Source organism: Phyllostomus discolor, chromosome 2 (assembly GCF_004126475.2).
Source record: "Phyllostomus discolor isolate MPI-MPIP mPhyDis1 chromosome 2, mPhyDis1.pri.v3, whole genome shotgun sequence".
NCBI lineage: Eukaryota > Metazoa > Chordata > Mammalia > Chiroptera > Phyllostomidae > Phyllostomus > Phyllostomus discolor.
In genome coordinates, this window is record NC_040904.2 from 163147542 (window position 1) to 163165635 (window position 18094).

General features: G+C 53.8%; 2 protein-coding genes and 1 long non-coding RNA gene across 4 annotated transcripts; 1 reads left to right on the top strand and 2 right to left on the bottom strand.

Moving 5' to 3' along the window:
* Positions 1-1102: 1102 nt before the first annotated feature.
* HOXC10 (homeobox C10) lies at positions 1103-5705 on the bottom strand. Its single transcript, XM_028533036.2, has 2 exons — positions 4839-5705; positions 1103-1741 (listed from the first exon to the last, which is right to left on the bottom strand). The coding sequence occupies exons 1-2, from the start codon at positions 5587-5589 to the stop codon at positions 1464-1466; spliced, it is 1029 nt and encodes a 342-aa protein (XP_028388837.1). The 5' UTR covers positions 5590-5705; the 3' UTR covers positions 1103-1463.
* Positions 5706-6040: 335 nt separating this feature from the next.
* LOC118499070 lies at positions 6041-13775 on the top strand. Its single transcript, XR_004901576.1, has 4 exons — positions 6041-6131; positions 6681-6841; positions 12752-12844; positions 13514-13775. It is a non-coding gene; the product is annotated as an uncharacterized LOC118499070 (long non-coding RNA).
* A 755-nt stretch (positions 13776-14530) lies between these two features.
* Positions 14531-17734, bottom strand: HOXC11 (homeobox C11). Of its 2 annotated transcripts, none has more exons than XM_028532334.2 (2): positions 17038-17734; positions 14531-15772 (listed from the first exon to the last, which is right to left on the bottom strand). In XM_028532334.2, the coding sequence occupies exons 1-2, from the start codon at positions 17717-17719 to the stop codon at positions 15540-15542; spliced, it is 915 nt and encodes a 304-aa protein (XP_028388135.1). In that variant the 5' UTR covers positions 17720-17734; the 3' UTR covers positions 14531-15539. The 2 variants fall into 2 exon arrangements, 1 of the variants encoding a protein (XP_028388135.1); XR_004901575.1 differs by lacking the exon at positions 17038-17734 and adding an exon at positions 16444-16545 and having other exon boundaries at positions 15689-15772.
* Between the last annotated feature and the right edge of the window lie 360 nt (positions 17735-18094).

An 18094-nucleotide genomic window follows, 5' to 3' on the forward strand; every position in this document is an offset into this window, starting at 1 on the left:
CAGGGCACCTGGGGATGCCGCTAGTCCCCACTCTGCCGCCGAGAGAAGAACAAGAAACCGCTTCTCTTACCTTGTCGCCGCCTCCTCCTCCTCCTGCTGCTGCCTGGGCTTCAGCTGCTGCTGTCGAGGGGGGGCGGTGGCTGAGCTCCTTGTGTCCCCCTCAGGCGGTTAAGTTTATTCCTCTCTTTAGATAGGTGGGGAGCTCTTGGGGTTCCCCCCAGCAGCGGTGGGGTGCGCCTGGCCCAGCACCCCAGGCAATCAGATCCGTCTGCTCCTCAAGATTGCAGTTTGCTCTCTGCCTCTTTCCCTCCTCCAGTCACCTTTAAATGCATCTTTTACTGCGGCACCACATTATATTTGCAGATCATAAAATCCACCTCTCGCGCGCACCCAGACCGTCCTGACATTACTGTTTTATGACCTTGACTTATTGTGGTCACCTGGATAATATTTAAATCAACGTTATGGTCTCTCACTTACATTAAACCCGCCAAGAGACATTCTAGAAAGACTCTAGGAGATGAGTCAAACACGAAACACACACATCCACACACTCAGCCTCTTCAGGGAGGGGGGTGTCGCTTTAAAAACGCTAAAAACAAAAACCACCCATTTGAAGATTATGATTCTGGAAATTTATTAGGATTTTTTTTCTTCATCAAGGAAGCTACATGCAAAAGATACAACATACAGAACATCTTTAAATAACACAACTGCCAGACAGGGACAGGGTGATACTGGGAGGGGCATTCTGCCTTTACTTCACTATGTTCTATTTTTAATTTTTAATTTTTTTTGTTCCTCTGGATGGAGTTTTTCAGATGTCAGTGAATGGGGGTGTGGGGGTGCTAGGAGGGTGGGAGAAATGCAGAAAGCAGTACAAATACGAGACTTCAAGCAGATTCTCAGAGCGACTGGGAGGTAAAGACACGGAGGAGGTTTGGTGGAGGCGCTGGGCGCTACAACAAACACACAAACACTAGCCGAACTTTCCAAAACGTCTATTATTCTAGGGAGGAAATGCAGAAAGGAAGGAGCGATTCTGACTGTGCTCTCTGCCAGATTTCAGACCTTCTCTGGTTGATTTTGTCCTTATTTCCCCCCCCCCTTCTAATCGGGTGGGTTAGACCTTAACTTCGAACAGAGAACAGGATGCTGTGGTGAGTGCATGGGTGAGTGAGGAGCTTACACACACACCAGCCACACTCCCACCCTTGTCTATGTGGGCACACCACAGCCCAAACCTCGGCACCCCATTTCTCATGCTTTGGTGGGCGCATCTTCACAGCACGAACCATTGGTCCCTTGGAAGGAGAGTCTGAGGTCTTTGCCTTTTTTGAAGGCTTGTTGCATTTATACTCTGGGAGGGAAAAAAAATATATACCACCAGGCACAAAGGGAGGAGGGGTCGGGAAAGGAAGGAGTGGGGGAGAAAGGAGGAGGAGGGGAGGCTAGCCGAGCACTCAGGTGAAATTAAAATTGGAGGTCAGTTCCCGGATCCGATTCTCTCGGTTCATTTTCTTGAGTTTCATTCTGCGATTTTGAAACCAGATTTTGACTTGTCTGTCTGTAAGGTTAATGGTCTTGCTAATCTCCAGGCGGCGCTCTCGCGTCAAATACATATTGAACAGAAATTCTTTCTCCAATTCCAGCGTCTGGTGTTTAGTATAGGGACACCTCTTCTTCCTTCCACTCTTTGCTGTCAGCCAATTTCCTGTGGTGTTTTCTGCCTTTATCTCCTCTGTTAAAAATAACATTATTTACATAAGTATCCCTGAAGAGGCAAACCCTCCAGAACGCTGCAGCCTCTGCCAGCCTGCTGCAGGACAGCTGGGGGAGCCCAGGGGAGCTGCTCTCACCCCCTGGGCCTGACTGGCGGGGTCCTCTTGGGCTCAGGGCTCTTAGAATAGCTTTGGGATCTAGATTTACAGGGGAGAAAGACAGAAGATTCTTGCCTCCAAAGCATTTATTAAATTTAAATTACTCCAATCCACCTTGACCTAGTGGATTCTGAGTGTTCCCTTACCACCTCCCTCAGCTTGCTGACCCTAGTGGGCGCTTGAAACCTCACCAGGCCCTCCCTCCTCTCTGTTCCACTTCAGCTCTGGAAAAATCCAACCAGAAGGTAAAGCATGTGCCAGGCCCCAGACCAGGTGGCAGAGTCCACCCTGCTGGCTAGAGCAATTCCCAAAGAGCTCTGACCCCTTTCAACTCAGTGGGGGGATGCTGCCCCATTCTCTGCAGCCAGGGGCCGTTGCAGCTGTCCCTTCACCAGATCTCCAGTCTTTGCTTCCACCTGACGTGCCACAGAGCGACACTGCCCCTCGATCTCCCATTGCCAGCTCTTCCTCTCCTGGCCTTTCCCCCCAGGTGTGACTAGCTGAAGCAGGGGAACTTGTGCAGGGGAACTTGTGCAGGCAGCAGAGGTCAGGGGCAACAGCTACGGGACATGCTGAGTGGTCCTCAGACAACTGCCCTGGACATAGGATCTAAGGTCAAGGGAGAGAGATACACTGAGGAAATGCAGCCTCTTGGAAATCTCCTGCATGGCCTACATAGATATGTATACCTGCATGCATGTATGTATGTATTCCTGCAAAGACGCGCAGCCCTATACATATGCACACATGTATCTATTTATATAAGGAGATACTATAAGTATAGCGTGTATTTTCCATTATCTTATTGATAGCTTCTCTCCCTGGACCACATTCTTGCTGCAATGGACTGGCCTTGTTCTTCAAGCAGCGGGAAAGACCTAACCCATCTTTTTTGTTGGAGGGGGGGTTGGATACAGAGCCCAGAGACCTGACAGGGGCAGCCAGTAAAGAATTGGCTGATGGTTCTGCACTCTATCTCTCCCTATGCAAAATGGAACTGCCAGGTTCCTAGGTCTTATCTTGATGGGGAGTGGGGTGGGGGCCCCAGGGGAGCCAGGAAGCACCAGAAAAATGCAAGCTTGAGGCTGTGGTTTAACATATCCCAATGTCCTTAATTCTGCTCTCACCTCTGCACCTGCAGCCCCTTCCAAACTGGGTAAAGGCTCTCCACGTCTAATTCCGTCCTGTTTATTTTCTTATTGGGGTTGTTAGGTTTGCGGGGAGGGGAGAAATTACAAATGGGGAAGTATGGCCTGGTGGAGACACCAAAGTGAGAGAGGGGCACAGGCAAAGAGCATACTGAGAGGGGTTAGTTGGGGTGGGACGGCTCAGGTTGTTGGGAGAGAGTGTAGGAAAGGGGGATCTATTGGAATGAAGTCAGTTTGAGTTTAAAGGTAGACTTGTTAACCTTGACTTTGCTAGAACGCAATCTATACCCCAACCAAGCTCAGGGTCTGGAGAAAAGGTGTAAAATTAACTTCCATGTTGCACACGTGTCACAGTGAAGCCTTCGTGGATGTGTGTGCCTCACTCTCCTCCTCACGTTCATGAACACACCTCATCTTCTGTCCAGGGTCTCTATGAGCTAATTTGCCAAGGCCACATTTGCAGAGGAGAACCAAGAGGGTGAGACTCTGCCCTTGCCCGCCAAAACAGTGCCTATGCATGTGTGAGCGGGCATGCCTGAATGTGTGCGGAGCATGTAAGAGGGGTGTGTGTGAGTGTGACACAGGTCGCTGCCAGGCATGCGTGTGCGCCGCATCCATATACAAAGCACCACAAGATCCAGGCCGCCCCAGTCTGCTCAGCTCTCACTAGTCCCTCTGCCTGTGCACCCACTGAGCCCCTCTTAAATGCAGCCTCCAGTAGTCAGTGCTATGGGGAGTAGCTTTATTCCTCTCCTCCCAGTGAGGCCTTTTTGTGATGCTTTTGGTTCCAACTTTTCAGGGAAAGTCGGTTCCCTTGCCCTCACTCCACTGTTCCCTTTTCCTCCACGTTCTTTCTCCAGATGTCAGAGAAAGGTCCTGAAGTCCTCCAGTTCCTGTAGCAGAAATGAATCCTGAACCCTGAGCTTGAACTCTGGCTAGGCTTTCTCTCTTAAACCAAAATCACAATAAAACAACTAAAGCCACACTTCCTTGCCATTCACTCAGAAATTTCCCTACCTCTCATTTGTAAGCTGTTATTGGAAACCAACGAAAAAAATTAATTTAACTAGGAAAAAAGGAAAAGAAAAAATTTAAAGAGAGACAAAAAACTTACAGCAGTCCAAATGCCCCTTTCCAACGCCATACCCCAGCTAGGCTTCTGGGGGAGGGAGAGACGTTGGCGGTAGCCCTTCACCTCCACCTCTTCCGGCCCCAGTCCCTCTACACAAGGCCCCCAGCTGGGCCCAGAACCGCAGGATCCCAAACCACACGCACAAATGAGACCCACAAATAACAAATCGTGCTCCGCGGGAAACAATTTTCAACTGGGAAAACGCAGTAAAGCGAAATCTTCTTTCTCCCCAGCCTTCCCTAGTCCCTGACCCAAGATCGCCATTTTAAGATTTTTACAAGCTTTTGACCTGAGCGTGGGACATCAGCCCCCCGGCACCACCACCGCTACCGCGCCGGACCAAAACGAAGAGCAAGCAAACCAAAGCCAGCACAAGCTGGGAGTGGTCACCCGACCCGAGCAGCTGACGGCGCCTACAGGCTGCCCGCGGTGCACACCACCCTCGGGTCTGGGCGCTCACGGCGGCTGCCTGCCCAGCACCTCCACTTCGCCGCTCACCTTCCCTAGCCAAGTGACGCGCCACCAGCCTGGCGCTGAGCAAACAGGAGTCGCAAGCTGGGGTCGCATTCCCAGAACTGTCCAGGGCCTCCTTGGCCCAAACCTCAACCTTCCTCCGCCCCGGCCAGGGAGACCAAGTAACCGAGCGTCCCAGCCGGGCCCGGGCCCAGGCAGCCTTACCTTTCGCTTCGTTATCTGAGGTGTCTGGGCTGGAGTCGGCGGTTTTGGCCCGCTCCTTTTCGCTCTCCAGGGGGCTGCCTTTTGGGCCCGCCAGGCTCTGCTCCGTCTTGATTTCATTGGGGCTGGGGGTATGGCTGTCGGACTTGGGGGTCTCAGGGAAACTCACTTTGCCCCCGAGCTGGGACGACTCCAGATGTTCGGCGCGCGGGTTGAGACCGGCCCGCTGCTCAAAAGGGGTTTGGAAGTCGTTGGCCCCGGCACAGTGGGGCGGCTTGTCCAGCGCGGAGTAACTCGGGCTGGCGCGGTAATAGCTGGGCACGGGCACATCGTGCTCCCCGAGGCAGGACTCTTGCAGGGTGTGGGAGTAAAGGGCTGCCTCGGGGCCACTTTTCGCCCGCTTCTCTGCGCTGTACATACAGCAGACATTCTCCTCCTTGACACTAGGTGGGTAGGAGCAGGAGGACAGCGGCCTGCCAACAGGTTGTTCCAGGCGGTACGCGGCTTTGGGGTCGCCCCAGGAGTCCAGCTGCGAGAGGTAGGACGGATAGGTGTTGAGGGCGAGGTTGGGAGTGCTGCCCTCGTCCCTCTTGGAGAGCGAGGGCGCGAGCCCGCAGCCCCTCATCACCCCGCAGTTGAAGTCACTCCCAGATTGCATATACATGCCTGGGCTCCGGCTATAGCGCTCTCCTCCGCCCGGCGCAGCCAAGGGCTCAGCGTACGAGTTCGGAGTTACATTGCGAGGGCATGTCATTTTCAGAGAGAGGGGTTTTTAAGGAGCAATACTACAGCGGAGGAGCTGACATCTTTTTTTTTCCCCATCCGGGAGGGGGGGCGGTTGGAGGGGCGGGAGGGAAAAGAAGGGGAGGGGGGAATATCAGCTCCATAATTATCCGCGCATTCAGTCCTCACCATGTGACGGCTAGACCAATGGGATTTGAAAATGGCCTTGATGATTCAGACGGCCGTGACGTCAGCGGGGTCAAGTTGTCGGCAGGCGGAGCGCGCAGCGTGGAGTAACAGCGCCACCTAGCAGCCACCTCGGGGTAGGGGCGCCCGAGCCCTTCCCCGCGAACAAAGGAAGCACCCCCGGGGCTGCAGGGACAAGAGGGAGGTGGAGGGAGATTGTGTGGGGGTGGAGGGTTCTTGGGAGAATGGGGTTTGTTTACTCTGGAACTAGCTTGTAATTCCTGGGGAGGGGGTGCACGAAAGGGGGGAAATACCAGAAAGAGGGAGAGAGGGAAGCAACTCGGGGCTCAAAACAAATTCAAATTAAAAGGTCAAGACACCGTTCAGGTACTTCTTCCCCTCTCCTCACCTCCCCTTTCTTCTTCTTGGATCCTCGTCCTGTTCTTCCCTTGGGGTGGGACTGGGGTGAACTTGGGCGGAGGAGGACTCCAGTGGGCAGACAAATGGAGAAAAAGTTAAGGAATCCCAAACAGAACTAAAGTTTCCGCTCTCCTGTGTGTCCTCGTCCGTCAGGATTGGCCTTTGGGGCTGAGAACTCGGGGACCGCTCGTCATGGAAACTGGTTGAGCTGCAAGTTCTCTGTGGGAGTTGACTGGGGATCTCCAGTGTATGGGGTGGGCCAGGGAGGAGCGGTCACACCACTTCAGGGCTGCTTGGGGAAAGGAGGTTCCGAGGGGATCCAGGGGTCTCAGGAAGGGGAAGCTGGCGACCCGAGGCACGGTCCCCGACCCGGGAGTGCAGCCTGGGCCTGGCAGTGTGGGCCGCTCCTGAGTTTCCTTCTCAGAGGAAGGCTTTGGCCTTGGGGTGGGTTTGACGGCTTTGTTCCAGGACCCAGCGCCCCGCATTTGTTAATTGACCTTGCTCCCACTAAAACAGGGAATATTACCGGAGAGAAAGAGGGAACCCGCGGGCCTCAGCGGGTTTGGGGGAGTCACGTATCCCACGGAAAACCGGAACACCAGACTCGACAAAACCCTACCCAAAGAACTTCCCTTTACAGAGTGGATGAGCTGAGGGCGTTTTTGAAAGGAGCCAAGGTATGAGTCTGTTATTGTGGTTGTTTTTCAATAAAGGGAAGCGAAAAATAAGGGACAAGGTATGTCTCAAACAGTCCTTTCCGTTTCTCCATTGCCTTTCTCCCAAAGCGAACTAAACTCTCCATGCCTGACTTAGGAAACGGAATCTGGAGAATAACTTGTTTTTCCAGTTGCCCCACATTTTCCCATGGACAAGCCTTGGTTTCGACTTTCTGAAGGGCTGGAGCCTGGTGGGGAAAGGACCAGAGCTCTGAGCGCCCTGGCTTGGAGGAGAGAGAAGCCTTGTTCGCTCTAGGGAGGCCCAAATCCCCGGCAGCAAGGAGACTTCGGAAAGAAATCCACCGGATTCCCTCCATCCAGTGGGTCAAAGAGAAGGCACAGGGATCCCTGAACCTTGGAAAAACTGGAAGAACATCTGTAATGTGTGACTTGCTGGCAGGACCATGCAGCGGAGATTTGAAATGGTTTTGTTTTCATTTGCAGGGGTCGCCGTGGGCTCAGCACAAGGGTTGGCCCCGGCTAGGTTAGGCTGTTTAGGCCCCAAAGGAGACTTGGGACGACGCGGACAGCAGTCAATCCAAGAAGCCATTTGTCCCATCGCCCACCCCGAGGGAAACGGCAGAGACTTTATGGCCACTCTGTTTGTATTATCTGCATAAGTCTTTTCCCACCAGTTTGATCGAAACTGCTCGCTTTTACGAGGACCCAACGAAAATTCCCCGTCATATTTATCAGCCGGGGATAAAAATTTAGTATGGGAACTGATATTTCCTCATTTATGGGGCGATGAAATTAAAGACCAAAGCAATTGAGAATTATATGGCTTAGGAGGGGCTCCCTCCCCTCTCTCTCACATTGCCCTCACTTTCCTGCCTAGTGTGCCTGCCCCTGGGGTTTGGCATCCCAGTTCCCTGTTCTTACCCTCTGTTTTGGGGTCTGCTAGGCGCTGTCCCCCACGCCCAGGTGCCACTTGGCCACTTCAGCCTTTCCTGCTTTTTCTCTCCGTGTGAGTAGCTGGGGGCCAGGACAGCGCTACAGGAGCCTCTGCCAGCCAGGCTGGGATCTGGCTGGGGCTGGGGGAAGTTTGCACCAGCCTCACAGAGAAAGGATCTTATCCCAGCCTGGGAGGGGGTGAAGGAGGAGGAGGAGGAGGAGGGTGAAGAAGACAAACTCCAGATTACCTCTCAAACCCTGGGAGCCCCTAGGCTTAACCTGGGGAACCAGCAGGACAGAAGTGGAGTCACTGGGCATTAGGACCTGTCTCCCCCTACCAGCCCGACCCCCATCCCAAACTCATTCCTTACCTCAGTGTGGGAGAGGATGGAGTCGCTTCAGAATCCTTGCCATTATTAGTGGAAGTAATCCCCGCAGGAGAAGGAAACTCCCGCCTAGACTCCTACCTCCTCACAAGAACAAATAGTGTTTAAAGTTGAAATAATTAGAAGTATGATAAACACGGCTCATTAATGAAAAAAGAAATCAAATTCATCAGCCTAAGTGGGACCCCCGGTGGGACAAATGTTTGCCTTTAATTACGCAGGATAAACGCAAACCCGGAGCTGTTAAACAAGAGCCCGCGCTGACGCAGACTTGAATAACTTGTTGGGGTTTGCAGACTCTGGAATTCTGCCCCATTCGGGGAGATGGGAAAAAGGACACAAGGGCGACAGGAGCATTTGTGTGGTCCGGGGAAGTACAGTCGGTTGTGGGTCCCAGCCCTGCCCCCTTGGGCTCGGTCTTTCCGGAGGCCACGAGCAAAGGCCGTTTTAGTCCTATTGTCCGGGACTGGCGTTCAAAGGCACTCGAGCTGCCACGGCCATCCTGCCTGCTGCCGCTGCCAGGGGCCCTCAGGCCTTGCTCCACAGGGCCAAGACCCTCAGGCCTGCGCCCTGAGGAACTGAACTGGGGTCCAGGAGAAGTCTCTGTTACTAGAATCGTCCTGTTAAACCATTTCCCCAACTTTCCAGGAATGCCAAGAGACCTGCACCTATGCCCGACTGTTGGGCTCCCTCTTTTTGTTTCAACTTGGGGATGTGAAAATCCAGGGCTGCAGGCCAGAGTGAGGATCAGGCTGCAACATCTTGATAAATCCCACCTACCCCGGGAGTCCTGGCCCTATGTGGTACCCAGACCCTGAAGGGAAGCAGGCATGGGGCCCTGGGCTTCCTGCTGCCCGTGGAACTGTAAACAAGGGGAAGGAAGAAGGTGCTCCTGGCATGCCCCAGGATGGTTGGCGGGTTCCAGAGGGCAGGCCAACGGCTGGGGCGCTAGGGGTCTCCATGTGAAAATAGGAGAAGGAGAATGGAGTACTCAACAAACAGAAAGGAACGTTGCTGTTTTTTGGGCTCTAGCCCTCAAAGCACTCCAGAATCACTGATTTCTCCAAGGAAAATTAGTGAAGTTTCCCCAAAAGGTTAGGAAAGTCATCTGAGAAGTTCCAAAGATGAAGAGAAAAAGGAAAAGTGTCTCTCCCTTTGGAGTAACATTTAAAAAAATTAAAAAGTGTTTATATTGAAAACTTCTTAACCAAAATGGAAAACGAAATGATACCAATGGTAAAAATTGCAGGGTTTTTCCCTCTTATTTTGGAGTCCCAGATAAATTATTCTCCTTCCAAAACTTGAAGGAAAGATTTGCTCTTCTGTTTCACTAACACCAGGCTCTGCCACACCCCGGCTTCACTGGGAGCAGGGAAAATCCCAGACAAAATACAGAATGCTCAGAAGTGCAGAAAAGAGCTTTTCGGACAGGTACCGAGAGGGAGGTGGGCGGCTGAGGACGCTTGGAGGGGCCTCTGGTCTCCTCCATCTCCTCGATTCCACAGCCATTCAACCCCAGCAGCCCAGCCATCAGAGTCGCTCTCACATCTGGACCTCATACACACATTTGCACCCAGATGACACGGAGTACACCGCTTACACACACAGTTCTAAATTGTGCTTAATTTTGTGTACAGAGCCACAAATATTCACTTTACCCAAATACGTGTTTCCTGCGATGCCGAGTCCTGAAGTCTGATAACCTGAGCCAGCACAACTGCTTTCTTGCCATTCGGAAGCCGGCCAGTAGTTTAACTTGCCTCCCGAATCGAAACCAGACAGCAAACGTGTCCAAGAGGTGTCCAAGAGAAGCTTTGGCAGGAGGAGACAGATGGGAGGATGTCTTGGGGGGAAGGCTTTGCTCCCCACTTTAATGGTTTGCTTCCAAGTTGCCCCAGTAGGTCGGGTTTCCAGCCAGAGCCAGGGCTGTGGTTGGGCCAGCTCACTCCGGTGAAAATCCCCACTCCTTCCTTACGGGCTAAATTCCTTTTCCAAGATCTGTTTTTCATTATTTACCTCTTTCTCTCTCCTTCCTGCCTTCCTTCCTTCCTTCCTTCCTTCCTTCCTTTCTTTTTGGTCCTCCTTCTTTCTTTGCAATTTTTCTTTCTTTCCCTTTTTCTGCAGTTTATTTTTCTTCCCTTTTCCTCATCTTTTCTCCTTCTTCCTTAATTTATCTTCCTCATTTCTCTTTTTCTTTCTTTCTTTTCTTATACAATTTATTCTTTGGCCTTTTCTTTCCTTCTCAGTGTTTTCCTTCCCTTTGACTTTCTCCCCTAACCTTTCTGGTTTTCTCTCTTGCGATGGGGTCCACGAGGGAGGAGTATCAGGCTCGGTCGCATCCCTTTCCAGCCGGCTACTCAGGCTTGGTGTTGACCTTCTCCTGCCTTCAGTATTAGCACGGCTCCTCACAAGGGAAAGCGTAGGGCTGCCAGCAGCAGGGGGCAAGGCCTCGACAGTCACTGTTACAGAAGGAGAAGCTGGCGCTGGGACGCGGTCCTTAGTGACTCCATGGCTCCCTACAGCACTGGTTGCTGGGCTCAGGTAGCTTCATTTCCATCTCCTCAAAGGAACCTTGTCCCCCAGGTCTGTCTTTGTAGAATTTGCTCCATCTTTGTGCTGACTTCCAGAACTGAACATTAAAATAACCTTAATTCGAGCCCAATTCATTTCCCCAAGGCTGGAGTCAGGGGAAAGCAAAGAGTGAGGCTCTGTCAGTTCCAGGTGGGGAGCAGATCCAAGGGGTAACTGGGGCTTAGCAGCCCAAGGCCATGTCCCACACAAGCACCTTTGTTCTCTGAGCTCTCAGACTGCAGCCCTGCTGGTGTCCCTCTCCTTCTGTCCTGCAACCACTGCAACCTCTGGGCAGGAATTTCTGAGCGTTTTGAATTCTGTCTTTCTTCAAACCCATTGTGGACTTTGCAGGAGGCAGGGATGATGCAGGGCTGTGGGTACAGTGACCCTCCCAAATCCCAAATCTGCAGTCTGAATCAAAGTTATGGGCCTCCACTTTATGCAGTGGGTTGAGGGTGCGTGTAGGGTTGTGTGTGAGTGTGTGTGTGTGTGTGTGTGTGAGAGAGAGAGAGAGAGAGAGAGAGAATAATGCTTGCAGGAGAGCAGAAGGGCATGATGAGGGAGGTCTAGCCTTGCTGACATAGTTTGAACTTTGGGGGTCTTTAAAGATACATCTCAAGAGACTAGTGGACAGGAGTCTTCTGGAGGCCTACAGCCTGTGTTAGCTGGCAGCCCCCAGAGTTGGCCACCCCCAAAGCTGGGTCCAACATGGGCCTCAGAAACTATTTATCCCAATATTTAAGACTTGTTCTGCCTTAGGCAGAGCAGGGCAGCTCCAGACACCACCACCCACTGGGACCCCAGAGCCTCTGTCTCCCCAGCATCCCCCAAATCTTGAAATTTTATTTCATGGCAAGACCAAAACTTTAAGCTTTAAAAAAAAAGGCAGGAGGAATCTTGTAAAACTTTTATGCCAAACAAAGTTATAAAAACTTCCCGGGCGTTGCCTTTTCCAAAGGTTTATATGAATAATAAAGAGTGTAGTCGCGTGCACAGGGTTCTGGCGGGCTGTGAGAAGGGAGGGTTCAGTAAACAGCATTATCCAGCCCTGGGACACCAGAAAACCCTACGGACTGCCCCCTTGAGGGAATATTGGCCCAGAACCGAATTGCCCTACAGATTCCTGAGAGAGGCGGGGAGAGGGAAGGGGTGGTGCCCTTGACTCCCTTGAAGTTCAAAGTTCTTCATTGCCCTGGTGAAAAAAGCCCTCTCTCTGTCTTCGGCCCACTCGAGAAATTAGCCCCAGTTCGTTTCTCCCCCTCTGGCTGAGAACTGGCTCCAGGCATTCTCAAGCCTGTTCACCTTTCAGACATCTGGTTTGCAACTTTCTTGTTCTTCCAAAGCAGAGCTCCCCATCCTCTCCATCTGGGACACCCAGCACCCAGGGTTTTGGTTTTTTTTTTCTCAGAGGCTCTTGGCGGGGCTATGTGAGCTGTTTTCCAAGGGATCCTGGCATCGTCATTTCCCAGCAACCTAGGGGTCTGAGTGACAAAGAGACCCCAAACCAAAGTCTAGCCCCAACCCATTTCTCCTTTCAAGGACTCCCAGGTTCTCCGTGCACCCACAAAGCCTGTCGTGGGCTGGGGAGGGGCCCAGAGTGCTCTCTCTCAGCCCACACCACTTAATACCCTTGTAAACTCCCACGTGCGCTATAAACTTGGATTTTTACAACCAACATTCCTCCTTAGCTCCGGGAAACTTTGAACTCGGCCTCGGGTTTATTTACTTGTGTGTGGGGGTGGGGGTGGCAGGGAAAGGGGGTTGGGGAACTGGGAACTGAGAAAGGTTACAGAAGGGGAAAATACGGGGCAAGGGGGTAATGGAGTGGGGGTATAGGGAGTGTTGGGGGTGCCAAGACCGTCCACTACCGGTTTGTTTACTATATAGGGCGGAAGCGTTTTGTAACACAGGCCAGACTGGGTCGTTAAGGGCGAAATGAAACTGGGTTTAGAGGCGCGGGCGGGGGCGGGAGGGGGGGGTCGCTTTATGGCGGCGTCTAGACGAGGATCTTTTGTTCCAGGGCAGCGCTGTGGCTGGAGGGGATTACCCGGAGAAGTTGAGCCCAGAGTACCCCTGGTCAGCGAGGGGGGTTGGACATCCCCGGGGCCCAAAGGTGAGTTTGTATGGGGGACACAGACTGTTGTTTTTCTTATTTTTAGAGGATCACCAAGGATTGGCAGGTTCCAGGGCCTGGGTCATAGGAGCTTTGTTTTTCTTTCACTATGACCACCCCCCTTCATTTTTCAGAAATCTTTCCTGAATCTTTTCTAGGCTGCACATTGCAGGGAAAGCGGCAGCTGTGAATTAAAATGTTTTTCTCCAAAATCAGTGGCCATTGGAGATTAATATTTTGCTTCATAAAAGGTCCATTCTACAGAGTTATTTTCACCTTATTTTATTGGAAATATGCCCAGCAGGCCAATATCCCCTGATATGACTAGGAGATAAATACCACATACCTGGAGGAGCCTCCCACACACACGTGCACACACGCACAGAGGCCCTCAGCTGCATTCCTGCTGACACTAAACACTGCCAGGGTGCCACACCACAGAGGACACGAGCCCTAGAAGCGCATGTGGTCAGTGTTGCTCCACAGTACAGGAAAAGCATACAAGTAATATTCCTTCTCATGTGTACCCATAAGCACACCAACTCAAAAAAACACAGTTCCCCCATGCGTGGGTGCATGGGGGAACTGACAGGGCGCAACTGGGGGACTGTGTTGTATATACAGCTCAGTTTGCAAATTTTGTCTCAAAACCACACTTACAAATTACAGATTCAGAACCTAAGCTGTAGAGATCCCTGTCATCAAAAACAACGGCAGAGCCTAGAAGCGATAGTCCGTAGTCTTGGCACTTTTATCTTTCATTCAACAGAACTGTATTGACAAAAACATTTTCTGTGAATGATATAAGAACAGTTCAAAAGAGGGGGAAAGACAAGAGAATTGGTTTCAAATCTCAGATGTCAAATAGCAAATTTGGACAAGAGACTGCCAGAGTGCTCTCACAGAAAGTGCCGAGAGGATTATGGAGAAGAAACACGCAGCAAATGTAGATGGGTGTGGTGACTGTCCCCTCAGGCCATCTCCTTCCCAAGTCTCCCACCCCAAGCCAACCTCTTAGAAAAACAAATCTCTGGAGCTTTCTCCTCTGGGACACCCAGTGTATAAACATGAGGGTGGCCCCAACCTAAGGTGTTGCTGTGCCTGGAGGAGCCTCGCCATTTGTGCTTGAGAGGAAGGGGCCTGGCCCCACCTTCCCACCCTCTGGGGCAGCCTAGGTGAGGAAAGGAAGGGGGCTGGTTTCTCCACTCTCCTCCCTCCTTCAAAATTGTATATAAAAATTCCAATACAGTCTTCTCATCGAGAAAAAAAAACCAAAACAGCAAAAGCCCTATCCTCAAGCCTACACATTTAACTGCGACAGACGGAGACATCTGGCGGGAAGGCGGTGGAGCCAAGAAAATTCCTATAAATTTAAATTCGATGATGGTTACAATTAACTCCACAACAAACGTATACTTAAATGGGAAAGCGTTGCTGGGCATTTGGACGCAGCTTGGGCTGCACGTGAGAAAAGAGCTTTAAGAGGAGCCATGGGATATCCTAGGCCTGAGAGCGGGAGGAAGCTCCCACCACACCATCGCCCGCCATTGGAGAGGGGGTGCGGCCCACCAGCTCCGGCCTACCTTCACACGCCTGGGCTCTGCCTGCCTGCCTCTTTCTCCACCTTGGGAGCACTGAGGGTTTTAAGAGGAGAGGGGCTAATAAAAGGGTCAAATAAAATCATAATACTGAACAGAAAGAAATATCTTTATTTGCCACCAAAAAAAAAAACTTCACAGCAATCCCTCTGGGACAGGACTAGGAGGGGGATTGCGCACGTACACACACTCACGCACATGGAGAGAGAGGGGTGATCCGAGTCTCATTCCGGTTGAGCCCTCCCCCCACCCCCTCGGGGTAGAAAGAAACGCTTGTGAAATTTATTTACAAAAATTCAGGCCCCAGCATGGGGGAGGCGCCCAATCCCATCTCCCTATTGCTTCGATCACCCCAATCTTTTTTTTCCTTAAAAAAAGGAGGTAACAACTGCATAGACTATAGCTATAAACCCATGGAGTGGGGCACGATTTGGAAAAAGGCTGGGAAACCTCAATGCACCAGTTACGAAATGTCGAAGGAGGGCTGTACACATTCACAGGGAGAACAGCTAGGCTTGGGCGGGGCCTGGGCGCAGACGGAGGTAGGACACGGACTTTGCACACCTAACACCAGGTCGAAGGTACAGAAATTTCACAGCAAAGCAGGATCACATTTAGCTGCCCCCTAGCAGTGGGGCAGGTGGGGTAGGGCCGTTCAGCCGGAGAAGCCTCCCCTCGAAGACGCGGTGTTTTAGCAGATCTTTTCACTGGGGCAAGGGAAAGCTTTCAGTTCAAGGATTGTTCGGCTCGGGCGCTCACGATTCCCGCCCCTCCCCCACTCGATCCAAGCAGCAAGACATCGTCGCGAGGTGTGTTTTCTTTTAAAAGTCTTGACCTCGGCGCCAACGGAGTCCACTCGCCACGGGTCAGACAAGTCGCTTCACCACCCTTCCAGGCCCGGTGCCTGTCCCGCAGCGGGAGTCGAACTGAAGGTGAAGGAAGTTCCGGAAGGAAGTGCGGGCGATGACAGTGGGGGCCAGCCCTGGCCACAGTCCAGTTTTCCACCCGCGGAAAGAAGGCGAGTTAGAAAATGAAAAATAAAAATAAAATAAAATAATTTCCCCTACCCTCCTCCCCCAGAAGGGCCCGGTCTGCGGTTACAGCAGAGGATTTCCCGAGAAATACTGCAGCCGGTCTCTGCTCAGTTTTTTTTCTTTCATCCTTCTGTTCTGAAACCAAATTTTCACTTGTCGGTCCGTCAGGTTCAGCATCCGGGACAGCTGCAGCCGCTTCTCTTTGTTGATATACACGTTGAAGAAAAACTCTCGCTCCAGTTCCCGGATCTGGAATTTCGAATAAGGGCAGCGCTTCTTGCGGGTGCGGGGGGCGTCTGGAGGGGAGGGGGCAAGTTCGAGGAGAGGAGGGGGAGAGAGACACGTGAGACCCGGGCGACCCCAGCCCGCGGAGCGCTCGGGGCCCTTCTCCCAGCCCCACCGCTGGGCAGCCCTCCCGCCGGGCCGGCCACCTCCGCGCGGGCCCACGGCGCTGCACCAGCCTCGAACTCCCGCCCGGTCTGGCTCGTCCCCACCCCGGGCCGCCGCAGGACCCCTCCCCTCCGGCGGGAGCCAAGTCTAGGGGCAGGAGGGACGCCAGCCTGGGCCAAGCGCGTGCCTGCCCCCGCCCGCGCCCCGCACCGGCCTGCTCAGCTGCGGGCCTCGGCCCTTCCCCGCCGCCCTCCCTCCTGGTCACTCTGGAAATCCGCCGTGTCCGCGTCCCCCAGCAATCTGGCGGGGTGGGGGAGCCCCGGAGACCCGGAGCGCGGGAGTGAGCGTGGGGCAGAGCGGCGGGGCGGCGGGGAGGAAGCGAGCGAGCAGGCAGCACGGACGCCCGAGAGCCGCCTCCAGGGGCCCTGGCGCCCCGGGACGCCCGGCGGGCCGCGCCTTCCCCGTGGCCGGGCCCGGCCGGCGCGGAGGCCGCGCAGCGCGGAGAAACGCCGAGACCCGGGCCTAGAGCAGGGCGGCGCGCGGAGTCGCCTCTCCCCAGCCCTGCGTCGCCGCTGACCCTGGGTGGCTCCGGGTTCTGCTCGGGGACCCGCGAACACATAGTTTGAACATTTCAGAAACAGTTTTTAAAGGAAGCAGAGCTGCTCCGGCTGGCCCCTCCGGTCTCAAGTTCTGCTCCGTCGCCTCTCTCCCCCACCACTCCCCCTCTCCGAGTTTCTCCCGGTCTCTCCCTCGCCCTCCCCTTTCTCCCCCTCCACCCCTCCCCTCCCTCCCACCCCCGGCCGCCCGGCTCCCCATCCTTCTTCCTTAAATGCTCCTCTAAGTTCACGATCAAAGTTAGTGTAGCCTGCGATGGTGGCGCTTTTAAAAATTTCACAGACAGAGGGAGATAACGGGGAGGGGGGTTCACCCGGCTTTTCCAAAGAGCCCTTTTCCCTCCCTCCCCACCCCTTCTCCATCGTAAAAAGTCGAGTTGGAAGAGAGGGCTTTGTAGGTTATAATAAAATCCTTTGAATGCTTATAAAACTCCACATAAAATCAGACTGACCCAAAACACGAGGCCGTCCCCGCTCCCCTCGCCTCCCCCCTACCCTCGCCCTCCTCTCGCTCCCACCCTCGCCGCCCGCCGGTCTCCCCGGCCGCTGCTACCTACTGGGGGCGGCTCCCTTGGCCGGCTCCTTGGCCGCAGAGTGGGCTGACCCGGACGAGCTGGGATTCGTGTTTTCCTCCTCGGCCTCGGCCTCGGCCCCCGCTTCAGCCCGGGACGCTAGTCCCGAGGCCGGGGGCGCCTCGGGCTCCCCTTTGGCCTCCCCCTTGCCCGGGCAGGGGGGCTCGGCGGGCGGGTCGCCGCCGCCGCAGTAGGCGTTGTCGAAGAAGCGGTCGAAGGCTTGAGGCAGGACGCTGTTCTTGTTGACCGAGGAGTAGAAGCCGGCGGGGGCCGCGTGCGGGGCGCTGGGATGGTGGTGGCCGCCGTAGGAGCCTTCGTTTTTCATGAGGATCTCGGTGACGGTGGAAGGAGGCAGGCACTCGCGGTGCATGAGCTCGTCGGCGGCCGCATAGCAGGAGGAGTAGCTGTTCCGGTGGTGCCACTTGCCGGAGGGCTCCAGGCCGTAGGAGACCTCGCGGACCGGGGGCACCTGGGCGGAGTAGGGGTAGGAGATCTGACGAGAAGGGGCCTGAGGCAGGAAGGAGGAGACCGTGGAGAACTCGGGCACGTAGTAAGTGCAACTGGGCAGGTAGAGGTTGGAGGCGCAGCTCCCTCGCTCGCCGAAATCAGCGCCCCTCTCCTTGCGCGACGGCGAGCAGAAGTTGCCCAGGTTGACCGAGTTAAACATCGTTCTCTTCTTCTGCCGGCTCCAGATGGAGGTTTTGGACCCGGTCTAGCGAGGGGGGAAAATTTGGGAAGGCGAGATGACGCGTTATCCGTCTTAGTCTCTCTCCCCGAGCACGTGATCCAAAGTAGATATTGTCATATATCAGTTCGGAGCACTTCGCAGACGTAGGAGGGGTTCTCTCTTAGGTAAGATGGGGACGTTCAGGCGATTGGTTTGCAAACACCGCAGAAACATTATGAAAATCAATTGCAGATTTGTATTCGTTTTTCTCTCGTCACTTCCCTCCTCTCCATTCCACAGAGGGAGCAAAGGAGGAGAGAGAGGGTTGGGGTGGGGTCGGCGGTGGGATGGGCGGTGGCAGTGACTAGGAGGGGG